Source organism: Oryza glaberrima, chromosome 2 (genome assembly GCF_000147395.1).
Source record: "Oryza glaberrima chromosome 2, OglaRS2, whole genome shotgun sequence".
NCBI lineage: Eukaryota > Viridiplantae > Streptophyta > Magnoliopsida > Poales > Poaceae > Oryza > Oryza glaberrima.
This window is the reverse complement of record NC_068327.1, coordinates 6,563,305-6,587,572: the sequence shown is the minus strand read 5'-3', so window position 1 is coordinate 6,587,572 and position 24,268 is coordinate 6,563,305. Positions and strand designations below refer to the sequence as shown.

Here is a 24,268-nt window from a genome sequence, read left to right as displayed (position 1 = left end):
AAAAATGAATAATGGAGGCTGAAACATTGTTAGAAGAAAACAAAACTTGATCAGTCTCGTCATCTCCTGATGTTTTGACTTGCAGAGAATTCTTAATGATTTTGCCTTTTAAAGAACAAAGAAAGTAATACTATATTTCTGTCTTGCAGGCTGAGACATTTATAAACTATGAACACTATGTCTAAAAAAATTAAGATTTTGAACCATTCTGGTAGGTTCACTACTGCTTTTGTTTGCTAAAGATACAAATTTTTGTCAACACTCACTCAGCACCACATCATAACTATCTATCTCAAATTCTCAATAAACCAAATAGTGGATCTTAACTTGAAAACAATTTTAGAGCGTGCAAATTTTAGAGTAACTTTACAGCAAACACCTAGCTTAGCCTTGTCTTGTCTTAAATCTCAGAACCAACTGGTGTTAGGAGATCACTTTTTCCGAGCTATTTGTGACCAGTTTGTTCAAAGCTTTTTTTCAAGATTTTTCCTATGGATTATTTGTTCTACGCTTCTAAATATATATTTCTAAAAAAAAAGCTTCTTTATTGTTTAGATCACTTATTCTAAGATATTTATGAAGTTTATTTCTGAAAATATAAATTTATTGTGTTAATTAAGTAATCAATCTTTAGAAAAAAAATTCATGGCCAATTAGTCCGTCAAATTTAATGCATGAAATTTAAAGTAATTTTACAGACTTGGCCTAATGTTAGCTTACCTTCATAATCAACTGAGATGCAGGACGACTTAATCTGTCAACAACTCTCACTAACAAATCATATACAAATCATGATATATGCAGGTAAACTTAAATTGACTCTTACTATCTTACTCGGTACATCATATGGCTTACATTCATGGTGTCCTCTCTGTTTGACCTTCCGTTTTGTTTATATCCGGCATATATATATATAACATAGACTCTGAATTTGGAGTTTGATCGTGTGCAGTCCTATCAGAAACTTCTACAGAAAGTTTCAAACAAATATTATACTGAAGATTTGAACTAAATAGAAAATGGCTATGTCGGCAGGTCATTTACTTTAGCATAAACAAGATAAACAAGGTAATGAAATGAAATACTACAGGGTTGTAGTTTGGGAAGATGCGGGAATGTAGAGCCATATATATAATTTTCAACCAAATCAAATCTGAAGATATGTCAACTACCGGAATAGTCTCCATGGGTTAGTGGCGATCATCTCTGTTCTTTAAGAAGCTGCAGCAAGCAAAGCCAAAAAAAGAAAACGAAAAAAAACAAAGCTAAACCTTGTGGTGTGATTTTCTGTTTAGCCATCATGTCCTCCATTTTCAATATTGTAGCTCTTCCGATTTTCTATTCTTGTCCCTTTTTTTCCAAAGTGTAATTAAATGTAAAGTCAATGAGTTACATGTGTGTGCAACACTGTGGTCTATATAGTCAATTGTTGGAAATAAGGATTTTTTTTTGGGGGGGGGGGGGAGGGGGGCAAGTGTTTACGAGTCCCTTTTCATGATTTTTCCGCCTTATTAATTCTTACTCCCTCCGGTTTTAAATTAATTGATATTTTTGGCAGGATCTCACATATCAAGAAATAGTTAGATAGGGTGCATATTCATATTTTACCCATACTAAATACATTAGGATGGCACATCTAACAAGCACATCCTCTTAATCTAGTGGTTGTGGCTGCTTGTCCCGATGCATCAGGTTAATGTGATGTAGGAGACGATGCAGTGTTGTGCAGGACTCGATGCATCAAGTCACTAAATGTGATTTGCATGCATGCAGCCATACAAGAGTAAATCAGTCTAAAATAATCACATGAGGCTAAAACGTCAAGTTTTTTCATCCAAAGTGTCCAAGCTCCAAGCGTCAACTAATTTAAAACCGGAGGGAGTAAGTATTATGTCTTTGCTATCGATGGGTGAACACCAGTAGCAGGGACCCGATGGGACCCCTTTGAGTTAGGCTAGGGGAGGAAGACTTTGAGCTACCTCGGAACGGGAAAAGAAATAATCAAGGAGAACTTAGACAGGTTTGGGCCGCTTAGGGGTGTAATACCCAACTCCTGTGTGTTGTGTGCTATTTCTTTGCCTAAGTTCCAGTTAGAATTTTCCAACCCTTTCTCATGGTCTCAGTCCCTCCCCTTATAGAATCTAGGTGGAAGCACAATGATCGTACCAAAGGGATGGGTTAAGGGTACATGTCATAGACTACATCTAGCTTAACCTGACAATATCTTCCTTCGGGCTTCATGCTATCCCAACTTGCCCATTATGCTCATTGTTGTGGTCCTCTTTCGAGCAGAGCCGAAGGGGGAAGGGGCGTGAGCACCTGCCATGTGCCCTCAATTGGTACCCACTAGCTTTAGGGTGATTTAATGAGGGCGTCGTCATCCATAGTCAGTGCCACGTGGCCCCACCTATCGGTGTCCATGTGGAGTGGGCAAAATGTGGTGGGCCAGACGGCTTCACAAAGTGAACCGTACCGCCTACCAGCCACATCGTTCCTCGACGGATAGATGATAAGGTTCATCATGTCCCCTGTGCTGCATGCATGGACAGGTAGATATTTGTAATCTTGCCCCAAGAGGGACGACACTCATCGCTCCAACACATTAAATCCATTAGAAGCAGTTTGACTCTTGAACACTTTCTTGCGGCGCTAGGTAGACCGTAGGTGCTTGGGGCCAACCATGCTCGAGACAGCACATCCCAAGAGATCGGGGATACGGCCTTGATGGGTGCTCGGGGGACGACTTGCTCGGGACCTCCAAGAAGCTAGTCTTCATCGGACCGCACTTTCAACCGAGTCCATCAGGGTGCACGATCATCACGACAGACCGGTGCTACCCTTTAGAGCTAGGGGAATGGATGTCATGGCACCAAGCTGCCCCATGTTTGCGATGTGAGGAACCCTAGTTCCAATATCACCCATCACCTAGTTTAAACTATTTCATAACAAGTTTGCTAGCATGGCTATGTAGAAACATTGTGGTGTGATTTTTGTTTGGCCATCGTGTCCTTCATTATCAATATTGTAGCGCTTCCGATTTTTTATTCTTGTCCTTGTTTTTCCAAAGTGTAAATAAACACAAAGTCAAAAAGTTATGGATGTGTGCAACACAATGATCTATGTAGTCATTTGTTAGAAAGAAGGATATACTTTTTTGTTAAGTGCTTATGGGTCCCTTTTGCATAAATTCCATGCCTTGGTCTAAGTATTATGTCCTTTCTTCTTGTGATCTATTTTTTACATACAAAGTGGATGCCTTACATTAATCTATTCCAAAATGAACAATTTAATTGTAAAAAAGGATGACTTAATGGAAAATGTGATCACTAACCACAAAATTGTTATGAATTCCTCCACCCATATATTATAGAATATTTTTTTCATTTGCATACATAACTTATACACTCAAGTTGAATATGCAAGAAAACATATGAAAATAGTTATACCTAAAATAAGAACAAGAAAGTAATTTCAAAAGCCACCCCACCACCAAATGGTATCATCACCATACCAAGCAAAAGAAGTGGCGGTTTCATATTTGCTTTCTCAAAAATCAAACTGTGCGTACTTTTCATGTTCTTGTCCTTGTATTAACATTTATGTTATTTCTTCTTATGATATTATTTTAACAAAGTGGACGTATTGCATCAACCAATTCCAAAACGAAGCATTTCATTATAAAAAAAAGGAGGTGGGTAATAGAAAAACATAGCACCAAACACAACATTTATGGAATGTGTCCTTCATTAACATATGGGAACTATAGACTCAAGTTAAATCTGCAACCAACATATGAAAAATGGATGTATCAAAAATCAAAATTAGTGCAAGAAATGAATTCGAAAATACATTCCAACACCGAATGGCATCATCACCATACACCAGAGAAACAAAACAATTTCATATTTTTTTCGAAATTCAAACTACATAAAATGATTTCAAGCAACCCTTTATTTCCTTTGTACAAATCTTCCTATGTTTATTACATTTGCATGCCTTGCTAAACAAAAGAAATCCTAAAAAAATTAGTGTGGCAACTACAACCTAGAACAACCTCCTAATAAAATTAATGATATACAGTTAACTTTCCTACATGTATCTCCTAAAATAAAGCTACAATCCCTCTTCCAGAGTTCTGACCAGTATTTCAACTTCTCGCATTCAACTCAATTTACTTTCATCCTATATAACCTCAAAACTGAATCCACAAACACCTAAACTACTCCACAGTCTTCACCTCAAAACTACCATTTCACATAGCCGCCAATGCCATTGGTGTCAGTGACGAGAAAATCCTCTGCCCTGGTGAAAGTATCCCATATGGGTCATACTTTACCTTTAGCTCGGTAACCCTGCTCCATTTGGCCCCGAAATGGCTTCGCCACCCATCTTGTGATGTGTAGTGTGGTAGATATTGCTTGCACCCGATGCCCTCATTATCACAGAACGCTAGAACTGCCTCATTCTCCCTCTCCAGGCGTTCCACATCTCCGGGGACAACCGCAGACCGGAGTAGCCCGACGACATAGAACATGTCATCATTACCAGACACCGCTGTCATACGGTCATCCCACATGTTCCTATTCATGGGGTACATGAGGATGACACCGACAGGATTGGCACCAGCAAAAACACCCTTGAGCACACCGGTGTCGAAGTCAAGGATGCGAGACTGGGGCACGAAGAGGTTTAGCCATGGATGTGGCACATCCCACATGCCGATAGACCTGAGTACTCTTTCCTCCTCCCTCACACGATCAAGGAATTGCACGTAGCTCACATCCTTTGTGAACACAAAGCCTTTGTCGAAACTGAGTTGTTCTAGTACTGACGTCAATTTCTGCAAGGAAATAACAAAATTAATCATTAATAAAAGATTATTCACCATTCCCTTTGAGGGGGTAAAGCACAATATTATTTTTTGTGGTGGTATATACTAATTGCAAACGGATCATAATTCCCTACCTGATCAACAGAGACAGCAGTTGACTCGTTGTAGTACATGGCACCTTCAATAAAGTATATTACTCCTGACACAGACTCTGACGCAAGTCCCGCAAGCCTATCAATGTCAAAACGCGAGAAGAAGGGTGTTGATTTGGGACCCTCTGTGAGTGTCCGATTGAGCTGGACTTGTCCTTCGACATAGTCAAACCCTGCTTCACTAGCTCGTTTTGATATGAGGAGCTCTTGGTCTCTGGTGAAGGTCACCACATCCGAGTAGGCGAGCCTGACCCATCGAACCCGCTTTGGGGCAGGCTCAAGCCCAATCCGAGCCCGGGTTATGATCCCAAACTGGCCCAGCCCACCGAGAACCGCGAAGAACAAGTCCGGGTCCTTGTCCCTAGAGCATGTTACCATGTCTCCCCTTCCTGGATTACAATTGTAACAATGTTAATAGTCGCTCAATCATTTAATTATCAGTGTTAAAAGTGTTCATGTGTAATTGGACTATTTAGTTAATTACCTGTGATGACGTCAAGCTCGAGCACGTTGGCGATCTGCGGGCCATGCCGGAACGCCTGGCCGCCGATGCCGGCGTTGGAGAGCGTGCCGGCGACGGTGATGCGGAGGTAGTCCGTCCACACGCGCGGCGCCAGGCCGTGTTCCAGCGTCGCGCGGAGGACGTCGGCCCACAGCTGCTCGCCGCCGGCGTCCACGTACGGCGCCGCGCCCGCGCCGCCCGCGGACACGTTGACGCGGCCGCGGCGCGCCGCCAGCGCACGCATGTCGACCACGACGCCGCCGGGGGCGAGCGACTGCCCGCGGGCGGAGTGGCCCTGCCCGCGCGGCGCCACGGGGAACGGCGACGGCGACGACGCCGAGAACCGGACGAGCTCCGCGATGTCGGCCGGCGTGGCCGGGTGGAGCACCGCCTCCGGCGCGGCCGCCACGATGCGGCCAAAGTCCGACGACGCCCTCGCCGTCGTGTCGCGGTCGACGCGGAGCTTCGAGGCGACACTGTGCGCGAAGAGATCGCCGGGAAGCCCACCGGAGACGAGGACGGACAGGCAGCTCGCCATGACCATGAACGCGATCAAACACCTTGCAGCCATCTCTCCGAAATGCAATCGGATTAGCGAACTGAACACTGCAACTCGGACGCTTTGCAGTTGATCAGTTCAGGTGATGAACCGAGAAAGAGACGATTAGAGCTTGTGTGAGTTAGGTCAAAACTCCAAGACATTTATAGATGGCCTTAGAAACGTTGACAAATGTAGGTAGTGCAGAGCATTGCGTTGATTTCTTGCTAGTATTCTGAAATAAATGTATTGACTTCTGACAGAAAATAATAATAATGGTGGCTGAAACATTGTTAAGAAAAAACAAATCTTGATCATCAATCTCGTCATCTCCTGGTGTTTTGACTTGCAGAGAATTCTTAATGATTTAATTTGTCTTTTAAAGCACAAGAGTGATAAGGACACGAGTAATATACATTTCTGCCTCGCAGGCTGAGACAGAAATATATAAACTATGAACAGAATGGCTAAAAAGCTTCAGTGCTTTTGTTTACTAAAGATACAACATTTTGTCAACCCTCAGCGCCACATCGTAGCTATACATCTCAATTAATAAAACCAATTACTGAATCTTAACTTGAAAACTATTGTAGTGAGTGAGAATTTTAGAGTAATTTTACAGGAAACACTTAGCCTTATCTTATCAACTGGCGTTAGGAGACTAATTAATCTGTCAAATTCAGAGAGTGAATTTTAGAGTAATTTTGCCGAAAACACATGGCCTAATATTAGCTTACCTTACTAATCAGCTGACATATATACAAGACTAATTAATTTGTCAACAACTCTCACAAACAAATCATGATATAGGCAGGTAAACTTAAATTGACTCTTAATTTCTTATACTACATTATAAGGGTTACATTCATGGTGGCCTCACTGTTTGACCTTCCGGTTTTGTTTATGCCCTGCAAGTATAGGAGTAACTGATATATAAATAACTCTCTGAAACTCTGAATTTGGAGTTCATCTGCAGTCAGATCAGACGTTTATACTCAGGATTTGAAGTAAATAAAAAATGGCTAAGTCGGCAGGTCATGTACTTTAGTATAAACAAGCTAATGGAATGATATGCCACAATGTTGTAGTTTGGGAGGGTGCGTGAATGTTGAGGCCTATATATAAATTTGGACCAAATCAAATCTGTAGATTTGTCAACTACATGAAACAGTCTCCATGGGTTAGTGGCTATCACTTTAGAATTCTGTTCTTTAAAGAAGGTGCAGCAAAGGCTAAAAACAAAAATTGAGCTAAGCTAGCCATCTGCTCTGCTGATTCATGCATGTATCAACCAGAAACTGTTAGTGGATGTACACACTACACGTGTACAGGGGAGAGAGGGGAGAGATAGAGACAGGTATGTTCTTTTTTGTGTGTCAGAGAAATTGGTGAGGTCAGAGCTTTTTTTATTTTTAGATTCCATTCTTGTTAAGTTTATTAATTTGCCAATACCATTCTTCTTCATTTAGTGCTATGAAGTTATATCGATGAAAATGAAACTGAGAGAAGTATGGTCACATTGAGTAGTACTGAGTTATAAAATCCGTTGTCCACAATGAGTAATTTTACCATCCTTAAAATGGTATCAAAAGGTACTACATTTTAGTGTAAAATTTTGATATCTCCAGATACTTTCCCGAGAACCGTAAAATTTCTCTCATGATGAACCTTGATGAATGATGAGAATAAGCTATGACATCTCCACTACAACAACAAAAAGAAATGCTAGGACATCTTATTATAGTATGTCGCACTAGTATAGAAAGCATTTTTCAAACGGTTAGATTCTATTTTTGCGTGAGGTTGAGCCGTCCGTCCGCCCGAAAGTGTAAACGAAAATTGCTATTTTCGCATGCGGGTGTTTGTGTCGTCCACACAAAGAAAACCAAAAAAAATCAAAACCCTACCACCAAGATGGCGATTGCGACGGCGACGCGGATCCGGCCGTCCCGAGGGCGGCGGCGGACCCGACCGTCGCAGGGCCAGCGGCGGTAGATCCACCCGCCGCTAGCCGCTCCTGCTTGAGCCTGCCATCGCTGAGCTCCCGAGGAAGCCAAGGCGACTGTTGCAGGCCGAGCCCGCCGCAGTTCGCCCAAGATAGCCGAGCCCGCTACCGCCCAGTGAGAGAGAGGAGAGGAGGTGAGAGAGAGAAGAGAGGAGTCTAAGGTGGAGAGGAGGTGAGAGAGATAAGAGGATAAGGATGATGCTTGAAAATATTTTAAGTGTTGAGAGGGAAAAGAGAAGGTAAGTTAACCTTCTAGGTGGATCCTTAATATGCCCGCCTACGAAAGTAGGCTTATTTTCGCATGTGGCCCCTTAAGAGGTGCACCTGTGAAAATCAATTTTTACATGTTGGCCCCTTAAAGAGCCATATGTGAAAATATCGATCGATTTTTGCAGGTGCAACCAGTTACGGTCTGTCTACAACCTAAAAGGAGTCTCGTCCAAAAAATTAGTTCTGTATTAGTGTCGGTATCAAGTAGACTAACAAACCACTTGTTTCGGTTTTTATCGAATATCAAACTAAATTTGTCCAATTTTACGGATTTCGCTCATCTTTGCTGAGGTCCACGTTTTAACACCAAAACGAAACGAAATTTTGAGTCGCCCTGAATAAGGCCCAGGATGGCCCATTGACACACGTATGGCATTCCCAACAATGTGACGGACCATTAGGCCAATAGGTAGTACAGATCATGTTTGGAAAAGCTTCAGATTTTATATCCACGGTAGATTTAATATCTTTATATTAAATTATACTTTTATAAATTTTAAAATTTCATCTACAATAAGAACAAATTGATTTATCCACTTTATGCACGAAATTGTAGATCTAGATCCATAATTTTTGTGAAGTTAGGAATATCCAACCCCCGCAAAATCTTGTATAAGGAGTTGTGCCAAACTGAGCCTAAGCCTCTTAATCGACAGCTGACGTGACCATAGTCAGGTGATGACGTATGCACACCGGCCACAGCCCTGTACTGCTGTATACGGACTTTCATACTTTGGTTCTCCCTCGCACTCATTCTGTTGGCCACTGTCTTTAAGGATGATACTCCTATAAGATGACGAGATGATTCATGCTTGACTTGTTTGTTAATTTTTTTTTTGATTTTTTTTTCTATATGAAGCATGAGTAGATGGAGTGATCGATTAATCAATCGTATGAACACACAGGCCACAAAATTCTGTCTGAGTTCAGATCACGCGTCGCGCCGTGGCGAACGGAGAGCCATTCTGGCGAGCTTTTGCAGTTTGCAGTGGTGGCCTTTTTGAGCGGCGGCAATGGAGATAGGGTGGGTGGTCTCGCCATTCGCGTGCGGTGCTACTTTAGCCTCCTACCCCGGCCCCACTAACAAAAGCTTGCGGTCCGGCCTTAGCTCCCCACTCCCTCCAACGCTCATCCCCACACCAACCACTCCCATTTATAAAAATGAAAGTTGGATTTAGCTTAATCCTTTGCTAACTAAATACTCATCGGCTATTTGTCAAAATCTTCAGCTCACATTTAAATTTAAATAGAACATCAGTAGCAGTACTAGCCTACTAGGGGCGGAGGCAAGCATATGACAGCTAGGATTTGAACCCCAAGCTTACCACCAAAATCAAGAAGGCAAGCATATTGCAGCTAGGGTGTGACCTTCAAGTTTATCTCTAAAACCAAGTTTAAATCCCTTTAAATAATCCTGTATGTAATAGTCCGTCCTCTAGAACCATGCAAATCAATCCACTTGATGGGTGAGTTCACTTGCTACACATACCACCCCACTTAAACTTTCATATTTGTTTCATGATAAAAGGTTAAACCATAAATAATATGGTTAGAGGAACAAATCCTTATAAGTTGGTTCCACCATTTTTTAATCAGTAATGTGATATCAAACATATTGACACCGTTCTCATGGGCCACACAAGGCACATCCTAATTAGGATAAGATGTCACAATGTAAATTTTCGTAAAAAATATCAAAAACTATTAATGAGCCCTAGCTACTGTTTTCTTCAGGTTGATAATACTTATTGTTTTGAACAAGGACACAATCTCCAAAAAATAACCTTGATCACTACTTTTATTACAAAATAAATATATGGTTTTATTGAAGTACTTTTTACCACCAATCTATATATATGGTCTCCACATTACTAAGACAAATATCTTATATGATATTTATAGTCGAAGTTTTAAAAATTTGATAATAGTCATATTCAAAACAAATATTGTCTATTCTGAGGGAGTAACTACTAATAAAATAATTTTCAACAGCCATCGCTGTACACACACTGTTCACCTTGCCCTCGCTGCCCCGGCAACTCACGCACTCCATCCTATCCGATCCGATCCGTCCATCACACCATCGGACGGCCCACGTTACACCTGCCATACTCGTCCAGTCTTCGCGCGCGCCGCGACGACATTCCGTGGGCCCCACCCCCCACACTCGCGAGCAAGAACACACACACTCGCTAGTCATTCACACTGCACGACAAGCCACCAATCCCGCCATATATCTAAATCTATCTATCTAGCTCCGCTCCAATTTGGACTCTTGCGCGCAAAGTCCTCACAGTTCACCGATTTTCTCCTCCTCGCACACCGAGACAGGTCGGAGAAAGAATAGGTGAAGGAAATCTCCGTCGTCGTCGCAGGAGAAGATGAGGAGCGGCGAGGGGAGCACCGCGGCGGCGGCGGCGGCGGAGGAGGAGAAGGTGAAGGTGGCGGCGCCGTTCAGGCTGGCGGAGCTGGGGCTCCGGGTGTGCGCGGTGCCGCTCGCCGTGGCGTCAGTGTGGGAGATGGCCACCAACAAGCAGGTGGACGAGACCTACGGGGAGGTCAGGTTCTCCGACCTCTCCGGCTTCAGGTAAACTCACCGTGTGCTCCGTCTTGCTTGACTAGTTATCTTCTTAATTAATTACAGTACTAACACTTTCCTGAAATTGAATTTTACTAATCAATCACCTAGACATAGCCTCCATCGTTTCCTCCTTACAGTATCAGTGGCTGCCAAAATTTATATTTTCAAACCCAATTTTAAAGTTAATTTGAAAGTTTTTATTAAAGTTTATGTTTTACTTTGACATTTAAGTCGCTAAGAACACATATATAGAAGTCTAATATATAAATTATTATTATTTTGCTAATACGTCGAATGGCGTATTATCTGCATTTGGCCAAACAATAAAGGCGTTATTGGGTTCTTTTTTTATTCATGTGCTGATATGTATATATATTTATTTACCGTCCCTGTGCTCCTATTAATCTAGTTTTAGATAAATTATAGGATGACTTTGTGCAGTTTGTTCTTCAGATTATTAGATAATCAGTATTACGATGCTAAACTTCAATGTTTTTTTTCCATCAGGTATTTGGTCTGGATCAACGCCATCACGGCTGCCTACTCGGTGGCCTCCATCCTGCTGTCATCCTGCAAGTTCATCACTCGCTTTGATTGGCTCATTTTCCTCCTGGATCAGGTTTTACTCCTAACCTCGCTTCTCCCTCTTTATATTCATCTCATCAGAAAACTTCTATATTGTTTCTTTAAAAGAAAATCTGAAAATGAAAGAAAGAGAAAATGATCAATTAACCATATATTTTGCAGCAAAAAAAGATTCAATCATATATAGAGTAAGTATTATAATATACATAAGTACATACAAGGGAAGTGTTTAGTACTAATACTTGCTAGGATAAGATTATAATTAATGAGTTGGTCAAGGCTAAACTGTACATCAATAATTAGTACTGGAAGGAAGCTAGATTCTTATTATGGGCACAGGATAAACCGATAGAGAAACCTAAAAGGAATATAATATTGGCAATAAACATGCCATTCTATCTTGAACTACTTGATTCAGATTTTAGACGCATATTTCATCACAGAGCATATTGAAGGGAAAAAAACACTTTTCTTGAGCTTAACATGATACCAATTCACTATCCTTATGTACAAATGTAGCAGCAGCAGCATGCAACCTAGTATATCCTAGTACTAATATAAATCCAGTTTCATCAGGAGATTATTGTTTTTTTAATTTTAAGAAAACAAGTCATCAATGATAGTACATATCAACATATCATCTGTTTAATAGAACCAACATCTATGCATCGTAGATATAGCAATTCAGTTTATCAGATATGATCGTAAAGGTAAGGTGTCCGTTCGTACGTTCATAGTGATGGGTTTGTGCGTTGTGAGCGGTCTATGATTGCGTTGTGTTTCTTCTTTTAAGGAAAAAGGCATCGATGTCTAATCACATGAGATTCGGAGACATCCTTAACTGTGGATCAAATTAAACAAGGGAGTATGTAAAAAATTGCCGTATGTTTTTTAAGTGAAAAACTTTCAAATATAATTATAGCATAATTGAAGTGTAATTAAACTACACTTTAACTGCATTGTAACAACCATATAATTTATATAAAACCTGTATTCAATTATGATTTGGTTGGCTAGCAACATACACGTGATCCGTGTGAAAATTTCTTTCTTGCATTTTTTTTCATGCACAAATATTAAGGCAATCCGATGATCACAAATCTAAAAGTTTTTGGGGACAAAATACAAATACTAGCGGAAATTTTCCAGCAATTCAGTTAAACAATGGCAACACATAAAAAACACTGACCGAATCTTGATCCGGCGGTGGCCGTTGCCGGAGCAGGCGTCGGCGTACCTGCTGCTGACGTCGGCGTCGGCGGCGGCGGAGGTGGTGTACCTGGCGCGGGAGGGCGACCGGGAGGTGTCGTGGGGGGAGGTGTGCTCCTACTTCGGCCGCTTCTGCGGCGCCGCCACCGTGTCCGTGGCGCTCAACGCCGCCGCCCTCCTCTGCTTCATGGCGCTCTCCCTCATCTCCGCCTTCAGGGTCTTCACCAAGTTCAACCCACCATCTCAATCCAACTCCAAGCAGCAGCTGTCGCAGGAGCAAGGCAAGCCTGTAGTTTCAGGCTAGTTAGTGGCTCTCCCAAGTCTGAACTTTCAGTTAGATGGTACTTTTACTGTGTTCAGCTGTTTACGGTGTGTTCAGGTCTTGCTTTGTGTAGATGTCACTACACTCTAATGCGTGTTGTCTGAAAAGAAAAAATGGTTGTGTAGATGTAACCTGTATAAGTGCTCAAGATACCATGAACTAGAATTACTATACATTTACAATTTTATTTAGATGTACTGTATGTATGTATACTTGAAGCTGATCTTCAGAGTTCAGACTCGGGGTCGATACTGAAGTGTGAAAAAACTGAACTACTCTTCTCTTTCAGAAAGACAGTTGTTTTGTTTGGAGATGTTACAGCTTTTACAGGGACTGAAGAGTCAGGATTTCAGACAGGTATGTGGTCTACTGTATATCGAACTGTGGCCATGTGACTAAGCAAGTACAGTAACTGACATGCATTAGACAGTCAGATGGCATCCAAGAGAAGAGACAATTGCAAGATGACGACCCTGACAAAACCTGACTAGCTTCAACGATTGACACGCAGCATGCTTGGTTTTTGTCCCCTGAACAAACCAATCCATGATCCATACATCTACTAGTAGTAGCAGGTTAATTCAGTCAGTGACGAACACCGACAAATTCCCATCATAATAAACCAACCAAATCACACTGAAATTTTAGATCACAATCTGGCCATGAATCTTAACTACTACTCCAAATCTACAACAGTACAAACAATAACCCAAATCTAGCATGTTCTACTACCATACAACTTGCATTGATCACAACTCACAAGAAGAGAAAGCAAATTCTGAAGCTGAATTGAAGCAGAGGGCATTGCATTACAAGGGGGGGGGGGGGGGGGGGGGGGGGAGTCTGCTGCTGCTGCTACCACTTGTAGCGGCGGAAGAGGGCCTCGGCCTGGGCGTTCTTGTAGGCGCTGCAGCCGACGAGGTAGAGGAAGACGAGGGCGACGGTGGCGACGACGAGGGCGACGTTGGCGCGGTGCCACTGGGCGCGGAGCGCCGCGAGGAGGCCCGCGCGGCACGACTCGCACTCGTAGCACAGCTGCGACGGGTCGTTCCCCCACGCCCCGCAGTCCGCGTCCGCCGCCGGCCGCGCCGCCGGCCCCGCCCACACCGTCGGGCTCACGTAGTTGTACCCGCACACCGCCGGCGGCTTGCAACACCCGGACTGCATATATAACACACACACAGGAGATTTTTTTTTTCTCATTTTCAGATGATGAACAGTTATTCATAGCTGATGAGTTGATATTACACCTCTAGTATTGTCTAATTAGATTGGACGGTAAACATTTCTCATTTTATCTCCTTTCTATGAATGGGATAAAACTGAAATATAATAATTTATAAGCACCAGAAAGTTTGATTTTAGTCTGATTAAGAATAAATTGAGAATAGCACGCTTAATTTAATTTTAAAAAAGAATTTGAATGTTCTTTCTTTTTCGAAGTTAAGTACCTCCATTTTATGTTATAATACAAAAGACATATGAAGTTTTTTTCTTAAAAAAAATAACAACATCGACAATAGTTTTGTTAACGTCTATTAAAAATATTGCTAGTTTTTATAAGCTTAGTTAAAGTTAAAGACGTTTGACTTCGAAACGGTTTATAATATAAAACAGAGTAGTTTGCTTGCACCAACAAAGTTAAGCCAAAACTTAATTTTATTTTTATTGGAGATGAAAAAAAAATATAATCATTTGTCGGTGTGGTATCTATTTCTTGGTACAGGTAGATCTGTGAGATTTTTTGTTTTTGGCTTTTACACCACATGAAGCACCAAGGATGGATGGTGCCAAGGCAGGCAGATCCAGAGATACTTCTTCCTAGACAGACGCATGAGCCTCGAGGCTAATCATCGGTACTAAAATGTTCAGTCACAGACAGACAAACTCTGCGCGGATGAGGACGCAGAGAGATGATAACTCTTAAAAACTCTAAGCCCCATACGTTGGCAACACAAAATCAGTAATGAACTCTAAAATCAACAAGACCAAAATTAATCACACTCCCCCATGCACCGCCCACGAACTCCTGTCTCCAATCTTGTCTGTAATAAGAAAACCTTATGTACATATCTGAATTATCTCCTTTCTCTTTTTCTCTGGGAAAAAGGAAAACTGAAAATGACCTGTCTCTATAATCTTTGTAGCTAACAAAAGCATGGAGAATTTTTGTTAAGCAAAGCACATCCGACCAGGAAATCGCCCCATTACGCAATTATATTCCCCGTCCATGTCATTGCCTGATTTGTACCCAAAAAAAGCTTAATTACATGGACCTACACATGGATTCCCCTTTAGAGCACTTGCATTTGTACACTGTCAAAAGAGGGATGGCCCACCGCTCAGTGACAGCGAGCAGTGCTGATAATCAGTCATGCTTTTTTTTATATATGTGTCCTACTGAGATATAAAGTTGCCATCTGATTCTTCTCTTCCAGTAGCATCTCCTATCTCTAGATGCTCAGAGAAGCTGATCCTTGGAAAGGGAAAAAAAAAGAAAAGTTCCACGCTTTGTTTCAGCTAGAAGTCATAGCTGCTCATGTGCTCATGGACGGTCAGGGTAATTTTAACACTTCTGTTTCTAAATAAAAGTCGTCTTAAAATGCAAGGAGTTCAAGTATTGACTATGTTTTATGCAGTAAAACAGGAGTAAGTGATATAAAGAAAAGAGGTTAAAAGGATTTAATTAACTAAGCTTATAGCTTTATCTTCAAAAATCAACCGCTAGTAAGTTTATAGTGGTAACACTAGGATTTTTAGATAATGAAATCTTATTGAACTCAGTTAAAATATTCTGAGGATGGTAAGACAAGTTTAACTAGTCGATGAGATGATTAAGATTAACAGTAGCTAATAACAGAATGAGATTAAAGAACAAAATGAGATTAAAGAAAAAAAAAACTATACCTGGAGTGGCGAGAGGCGCGACTGGTAGAACTGGTCGGCGGTGAGGAACCCGGCCTGGCGCGCCAGCTTCTTGCAGGTGTCGGAGACGACGAGGCACGCCTTGATCCGCTCCCACCGCGCCGGGTCGTCGGAGACGTAGCCCCGGAGCCACATGGAGAAGCCATCGAGGTGGTACTCGTCGTAGGCGCGGCCGAGCACCGGGTAGGCGCCGGAGCCGCGGGTGACGGCGAAGGCGAAGACGAGGAGCGCGATGAGCAGCGCGATGAGCGACGCCATGGCGAAGAGGTAGAACGCGAGGAGGCGGCGGCGGTTCCAGTAGGCGCCGACGAAGCCGGTGAGGGCGGCGAGGAGGATGAGGCCCCCCAGGATGGCCACCGGCCACCGCGCCAGGCGGGCGCACTCCTCCCCCTGCGCCGACGCGAACCACACGCCCGAGGCGATCACCGGGACGGCGCAGATCAGCGCCATCAGCGTCACGCACGCCGTGATGTTGTTGCTCACCGCCATGGCGGCCGACGCAGCTGGAGCTCGAGCTCGCTCTGCTGCTGCTGCTGCTGCCGCGCGCTCGTGTCGTGTCGTGTCGTGCGCGCGTGTGGGGGTGGGTTTGGCATAATAAAAGGAGGAGATTTGGATCTTTGGGGGGGAAAGGTGGCGGGGACTGGCAGGTGGGCCCGGGTATGTGGGGCAGTGGCAGGTGGGTCCCACTTGCGCCGACGTGGCTCCCTCCGGGTGCCAGGTGTGAGCGTGGGATTGGCTGGACGGTTGACAGCGTGGCGGCTTTGCTCTCCGTCCCCGTCGGCGACGATGATAAATCTGAACTGTGTACTTGCTTTTCTGCCAGGTTGAAGTTTTTTCTCTTCTTTTTTTTTTATCTTCTCTCTCAGCGAATGAGTGGAAGACACGTGGCGCTTCGTGGTGAAGCTGGCCACCTTCTAGGAGCATCCTGCATGGCTGCATCTGTGTCCGCCGTCATCTGGGCAACAATTCAACAAAGCTCTGCATCAGACTGCATGCATGGCACGGCCGTACAAGCCATGGTGGAGGAGAGGAGTGATGTCAGCATGACAGGTATAAAGCCATAATCATAGCTGGCTTGAGAAGAAAAGGTGAAGAGAAGGTGTGATCCAGGCATCATGGTGAAGAATGAGGAGGGTAAGAAAGAGCACAACGGCCGAGTTTAGTTCCAAAATTTTTCTTTAGACTTTCAACTTTTACACCACATCCAACTTTCCTACGCACATAAACTTTCAACTTTTCCGTCACATCGTTTCAATTTCAACTAAACTTTCAATTTTAACGTGAACTAAACACACCATCATCACCATCTAGCCGAATGAGGGACAATCGTCCCACCAATAAGTTTCAACTCAATTACAAAAACTTTAAACTTAAATTTTTAAAAAACTTTCAACTCAAATATTAAATAAAAATCAAGCCAACATTTAAAACTTTCAACTATTTTTTAAAAACTTTTAACTAAATTGTTGATGTATATTGTTTTTAAAACAGCACTAAATATTACCATTAACACTAATCAGTGTCATTAGCAGCGAGAGAGAGGGGGGCGCACACGAGTTACGCAGCTAGCACGCGTGCCCCAATTAGCAGCCCCCAAGTAAACACATACAATCTGATTTGAGAAAATTCCCTAATAGACCTACACTAGGGATCTCGTCCATAACTTCCCAAATAAATACCTGACCAATACAAGGTGAAAAAGAAATCACCTAAAAAGGAAATCGGGAAAGAGAGTGAAAATTATTCACATGGGACTTTTCGTCCTTTTAACATTTCGTCGGCCCAACGAGGCAAGCCCATCAACTAGCCCCCATCCACGCGAAGGAGGCCTGCTTCGTCACGACCAAAAAAGCCCACCGACTTCCTTCCTCACTCCTCCACCGGCGACCAGCCCCGGCGGCCCTTCACCCTGCGCCGCCCCAGTCCACCGCCGCGTTCGCCGGAGCGACGATCTCGCGCCGCCGCCTCCTCCTCCTCCCCTAGATTCCCGACCCGGCCACGCCGGCGGCGCTCCCCCTCCGCCGGAGGCTGGCATGGCGTCCGGCCGCGGCGGGATCCCCGGGCCCTCTCGCGCCCTCCTCGTCCTCCTCCTCCCGGCGTTGCTGATGCTCCTGGCCTTCTCCACCTCCTCCTCCGCGGCGGCGTCGTCGCCGGGCGCGATGCACAACAACAACTGGGCCGTGCTCGTCTGCACCTCACGCTTCTGGTGAGACCTCATCCCCCCGCACCGTTGTTTACTTCGTCTGGCCGAGAGATCCAGTTTGGAAGCATGCTTGTTTAGTTCGCCTATTAAGCGATTCGTATTTGCTAGGGGTTTGTTTCAACTTACAGATGCGGATTACTTCGCGCATTTGATATTCTAACCTGTTCTCCAGATGCTGATTACTTCGCGCATTTGATATCTAACCAATTTTGTAATGTTCTCCAGGTTTAATTATCGACATATGGCAAATACTCTGTCTCTGTACAGGTAGCTTGATTAATTATGCTCATGCATCTGTTATTCCCTGTAGTATCTATAGATTATAGATTATTCCTTACTAGCAAAACATTGTTTGTTTCCTCCAGGACAGTTAAGAGATTAGGAATACCCGACGAGCGGATCATACTTATGTTGGCGGATGATATGGCTTGTAACCCTAGGAATAACTATCCTGCCCAAGTGTTCAATAATGAGAACCACCAGCTTAATCTATATGGTGACAACGTTGAGGTGAGTTCCTTACTCTGAAAATATGACTCCTGAAATATCTGAATCCTAAACATCACAATGAACAATTTACATGGTAAAATGGCCACTTTTGGTGTATCTAGTCAATGCAATTTGTTGGTAACACTTTATAATGTTCATTCATGATTACCACCTTATGGTTATGTTAAGAATAACATCTGATTTAATGCTAGTTTTACCTTTGGCCACCTAATGGCAGGTTGATTACCGAGGTTATGAGGTGACAGTTGAAAACTTTTTGAGAGTTTTGACTGGAAGACATGAAAGTGCTGTACCAAGATCAAAGCGTCTTTTAAGTGATGAAGGAAGCCATATTCTCTTGTATATGACAGGACATGGCGGGGATGAGTTTTTGAAGTTCCAAGATTCTGAAGAACTTCAGAGCCATGATTTAGCAGATGCAGTAAAGCAAATGAAGGAGAAGCATAGGTAGGATTTGTTTACCTTATGCTTTTTTGTAATATTTTTCTTTACTCGTATACACAGAATCTTCTTCTTCTTCTTCTTTTTTGCCAAAAAAATTGGCCTTTGTTTTGCTCCTCTTCATTTCACACTTCAGTTTTTCAAACTGTCTTTTTCTCTGACCTGCACTTCAGATTTAAAGAGTTGTTGATAATGGTAGATACATGCCAAGCTGCCACTCTCTTTTCACAGGTTTGTCTCAGTGTCTTGGTCATTATTTCCCATAACATTTTACTTCAAGCACCTTTACTTACAACATAAGGGTTTCTTTTTTGTAACTTGAGATAATATTTGGTTGCACCTTCATTATGTGCCTGTTCATTTGAAAGTTTACTGTCAAGTCAATTCATACTATAAAATTTATTAGCTGCTTATGTGAAATTTTCTACATTATGTTTTATTGCTTAAGAACTACTTCCACTGTTCACAAACAAATGTAATTTAGGCATCGAAATGGTCTCCCAGATGCAAATTTGACTCTTAGTTTTCCATTATGAAATAATAGTAGAAGCCATTAAATTATAATATAACGAAAGTACTTTTCTACATGCATCATTCACCTATTAAATTAAATATTTAAGAAGGTATTGATACTCAAGAGTATTAAAACTTTGACTGGATGCATGCCCAATACAACAAGTACTTGTTTCCGGAGGGAGCATTAGACAATAAAAAATTCCAAAGACTCCATGCTGTATTTGTGCAGAGCAGTTGGACGAATGTGGACTTTCCAGTTTCCACTTACTACATTTTGATACACTAATTTATCAATTGATAGTGTTTCACATCATTTTTTAGAACACTACGGGAATGCTCCACTGGAATATATTACAAAGTAATAGAAATAATATGGCAAGAAAGGTTTCCTAGAAACCCATACACTGTCTTACAGAAATAAAAAAAAAGGTAAAGTGACCATCTAGCAAGTATTCTGTAGGTAACAGACCAAAACTATTTTCCAAGCAGATATATAAATAAGTAAAAGCACTAAGACCAGACAATTTTGTATGATCAATTTAGTTATTTCCTTTATCATGGTCAACATTTTTCTGCATATGAAAACTATATCTACAGCTGTACTTGACATATTAAATATCTGCAGCTTCAATCACCTGGTGTTTTAACGATTGGTAGCAGCATGAAGGGTGAAAACTCTTATTCTCATCATCTTGATTCAGACGTGAGAACATGCCTTCCATTTACAATTGTCTCATATATTATTTGGAACTTTTTTTTGTCTTATCACTGGGTGATACCTGATCTATTTATTTGTGGCAGATTGGTGTTTCTGTTGTGGATAGGTTTACCTTTTATACACTTGCTTTCTTTGAGAAACTCAACATGTATAGCAATGCCTCATTGAACAGGTAAAAGACTTTGTACACTATTATAATGGTTGCAAGTTCTTTAATTCCTACATGTCCAAATATAATTCATTACAATGTCTCGGAATTTTTTTTTCATAATTTTATTTGTAGAGCTTTCTTGTATGCATATAATTGTTATCACTGTGATGTGCATTAACTGTGAGCAATTTGATTATTGTATCTACATCACACAAGATATATTTAGTATTTACTTTATCCAAAATGCAATTTACTGGGATGTGCATTAACTACGAATAACATGAGTCATCTTTATTATGGAGTATATATCAATCTTCCAATGGATTTTACTGATCTTTCGGAATCCATTGTGTTTTATAACTAAGTGTGTGCAATAATTCTAAATTATATTCAGTCATATATTTCTAAAAGCACCATAGAGTAGTTGTGTCTTATAGTATTTTGTAACTAGCCCGTGTGGAATAATGCTTAAATATGCAGTCTTGTATTACCAAGACTCTACAAGCATGTAGCTTGGTAACCATACAGAGTACGAAATAGTGTTCATCTCATACATTGAAAATAGTATCTTTGTGATACAATTATAACCTTTTCATTGTTATGCTACAGTCTTTTCAACTCCTATAATCCTTCTATGCTGTTGTCGACTGCGTATTATCGGATGGATCTTTATGAACGGCCATTAAATGAGGTAAAGCATAAGTTAAAATTTGTTTCTAATCTAATACATAATTTTGTTCACAATTGTTTTATCCTTTTCTGTCATCGTTCAGGTCCCTGTGACAAATTTCTTTGGATCAGTCATGAATACTATCCACACAGATTCTGCCTACTCAGGCTTCTTAGCTGCAGATGATATTGGAACCATCCCATCCACTGGAGATAATCTACTGAACCATGCTGTGTTACAGAATAAGGCTAGCCAAAGAAGATCAAACATTGAAGAAGTGAAAGTGAGTTTTAGTAAACTTTGAGATACTGTTGTTTTTCGAAGCTAATGCTTAGCAAATTGCAACATGCAGGAAGCACAAGTAAGGTCCCATGGGTGGACAGATGTTCTGCTGGAACAGCTTGATGTCAAGAATGCTGACACTATTGTCATGTATGGTCTGGGAACAATGGGTATACTGTTAGCAATTTCAACCTGGTTATCAATGTAGAAACAAAGAAGTATGAAGTGTGCTGTTCACACATCATCCTCTTCTAGATAAATGAATCATCCTAACCCCTGGATAGAGATCAAAAAGGAAGAAACTTTGGAGGTTAACTCTTTGTATATTTTTTCTCTTTGGTAATGTCCATTCAGCTGGGACATAATTTTGTATTTAGTTTTTGTATGCCACGTTCAACTTTTTGTCAGGATACTCATTATTTGCCATTCTTTTCTATTGAATACTTTTATGCATTTATGTTACAATTCTTGCATAGCATATCCCATCTGTTTGATTATTTTTGCAAGAGCTGATGAAAATGGCATTGCTCACTTACGTATGCTCACTGGCATGTATACCTTTAGTTGGTATGATGTCGAGAGATTTTGAGGTTTTAGTGCAACCATAAGATTGCACCATCTTTCTCATGACACTATTTAAATGCACCATGGATGTTTGCTTTGATATATTAAATCCTGGATGTTTGTTGCGGCATTGGCACTTCAAAGAATCATGTCTGATTGTTGTATGCCCAATGTTACAAGGCATAGGCTGTAACCTACATTGAACAGAGAATAGTGGTATTATATTTTGTGTTGAAATTGGACCCGCTGCAGTGTATCGCATGTTTCCTTACATAGTTACATGTTGCGTATGGCACTGTAGTGATTCTCAGTCTTGTAATTCTCTATTAGTTTGTATTTTAGTTGACTCCTTAATCCTGACTGACTTGCATCCTGCTAATAATCCATAGCAACCTCTTAATCTTCAATTGATGTAAGCATTTCGTATTTGGGTGCCCATTTCATTCTGCTAGGTAATGTAACAGGCATCTACTGTTAAATTTCTTGTTTATTTTGCTTATGAATTATTCAACATAAGCTCTTTTGCATGCCTTAGGGAGCATTATGTGCATTATGAATAGGATTTTTGGAAATTTTCCTATGATAAGATTGGGAAGCTCATTTTTTCTGTGCTTCAGAGCAAGCTGAGCTGATGGGTATTAGCCACATCCCCTTCAAGATTGGAATGAAGCGAAGGAGAAAGCTTTTAACTATCACCTGACGGGGCCCAATAGCTTGTTCCCATGAATTCTGTCATCTTCTTTGTTTTTGGTTCTTGATGTATTGAAGTGGTTTATTAATATTGACCTTATTATGGTACTAGCATACTCTATTATCTGTTGTGACAGTTGTGATGGTGGTCCATACTGGTAGTAGTCCAAGTGTCAATCTCTCATCAATATCATCATATTATTGGGGAGTTCTATGTACCTATTATAGTACTGAAGGATAGCAAAGATAAAATCCAGATTTCATTTACAAGATCTGCTATCCTTGATCTATTTAGAGTGATTGGAGTTGAGGACAGCTCCAATGCTTATCGTACAACATAGTGGTGCTTTATATGTGCAGTTTTGAACACGTTATGTGGAGTACTTTCTTCTGATCTGTGGTGCCAAATAAATTGCCAGAGTTGTTATGATAGAGTAGCTTTGCTGGCTCAGCTCTTCTCCATTAAGTCATGGTCCCAGGGATCTACACTTTACCTCAACCGGCAAATGCCTGCATGATAACTTGTCAGATCTTCTGTGTTGGATGCCACATCTTTCAGTTATAACTGTCAACAGTTGGATGAGTAAACAATATTATGTGGGATATCTTCAGCTCAGTAACTAGAATGTCTTCTGATCTCTGCATAGCTGCAATGCCATATTGTATTGTCATCATCAGAGTTAAATTTGTTCTATCTACTGGCTGACCAGTTGGTGGTTTGTCAGTAGTCACAGGATTATGAATAACGGTGCAACCGAGTCGCCACGATGGCAACCGAAATGGCAAACATTGCATGGAAAGCAGTGGATGAACTACCTGAGCATGGATATGGGACATTTTCTGGTTTCAGACGCTAATTTTTTGGCTATATTTGACAGGTATACATGGCTGGCTGGTGCCTGGTCCTCAAGGTTCAATTGGAACAGTTATTTGATGACAAATATTGAATTGTTTGCATTAGGGTGTACTGCTGGGGCTTCATACGACTGAACATCATACCTACTGTCAACCATGTCAACTGCCTGCCATATCCCTGGCTTTTTGGGGAATATGTTGACAGTTGAACATCACACCCAGGATATGGCAGGAAGTTCCATGATGGAAATGCCAGGAATTGTCTGCTCGTATTTTTACGAGCTAAAATATGATCTCTTTCTGGAAATACCAGGAATTGCATTTTTGGGGAATATGTTGGCTGCATCATGGGATCTTTTTGGAAAGAAATGAGATATGTATATGGGATGCATTCGTTGCCACAGGAGTATGAGATAATTGTACTTATTACTAAAGGTGATCTGATACAAGACAGTAGTGGATTACTCTGTTCAGCGTCAGTTTAATTTGGCAGGATTGACCTGGGTGAGGAACCATTGTTGCATAGAGGCGCACACGAATGAAGACTAAGCTTGATAACCACTTTTGCTTGCTCAAACCCATGCACTAACAAGGTACATAACTCAAACATGGTGTTCGTTTCTTCTGCACTCATAATTGTTTGAAATATCTTAGCAAAAAGTTGCATGATTCTTCTTGTCCATGCTCCTACGAGTTTATTGTATCTTAAGCGATAGGTGGTGAGTAGTGACTAGCGAGCAACTTATGA

The 24,268-nt window shown here is 41.6% G+C and overlaps 4 protein-coding genes across 4 annotated transcripts; 2 read left to right on the top strand and 2 right to left on the bottom strand.

The window, feature by feature from the left end:
- Positions 1–3,954: 3,954 nt before the first annotated feature.
- On the bottom strand, positions 3,955–6,056 carry LOC127764107 (cytokinin dehydrogenase 6). The gene is made up of 3 exons (XM_052288936.1): positions 5,468–6,056; positions 4,966–5,372; positions 3,955–4,840 (listed from the first exon to the last, which is right to left on the bottom strand). The coding sequence occupies exons 1-3, from the start codon at positions 6,054–6,056 to the stop codon at positions 4,253–4,255; spliced, it is 1,584 nt and encodes a 527-aa protein (XP_052144896.1). The 3' UTR covers positions 3,955–4,252.
- A 4,455-nt stretch (positions 6,057–10,511) lies between these two features.
- LOC127763071 (CASP-like protein 2D1) lies at positions 10,512–13,231 on the top strand. Its single transcript, XM_052287653.1, has 3 exons — positions 10,512–10,885; positions 11,387–11,498; positions 12,690–13,231. Exons 1-3 carry the CDS (start codon positions 10,680–10,682, stop codon positions 12,975–12,977), a joined length of 606 nt encoding a protein of 201 aa, XP_052143613.1. The 5' UTR covers positions 10,512–10,679; the 3' UTR covers positions 12,978–13,231.
- Positions 13,232–13,612: 381 nt separating this feature from the next.
- Positions 13,613–16,496, bottom strand: LOC127763070 (tetraspanin-2-like). The gene is made up of 2 exons (XM_052287652.1): positions 15,903–16,496; positions 13,613–14,156 (listed from the first exon to the last, which is right to left on the bottom strand). Exons 1-2 carry the CDS (start codon positions 16,407–16,409, stop codon positions 13,851–13,853), a joined length of 813 nt encoding a protein of 270 aa, XP_052143612.1. The 5' UTR covers positions 16,410–16,496; the 3' UTR covers positions 13,613–13,850.
- Positions 16,497–17,763: 1,267 nt separating this feature from the next.
- Positions 17,764–23,195, top strand: LOC127761148 (uncharacterized). Its single transcript, XM_052285387.1, has 10 exons — positions 17,764–18,126; positions 18,349–18,390; positions 18,489–18,633; positions 18,851–19,080; positions 19,248–19,305; positions 20,216–20,293; positions 20,392–20,480; positions 21,069–21,150; positions 21,233–21,412; positions 21,482–23,195. The coding sequence occupies exons 1-10, from the start codon at positions 17,954–17,956 to the stop codon at positions 21,617–21,619; spliced, it is 1,215 nt and encodes a 404-aa protein (XP_052141347.1). The 5' UTR covers positions 17,764–17,953; the 3' UTR covers positions 21,620–23,195.
- Positions 23,196–24,268: the final 1,073 nt, after the last annotated feature.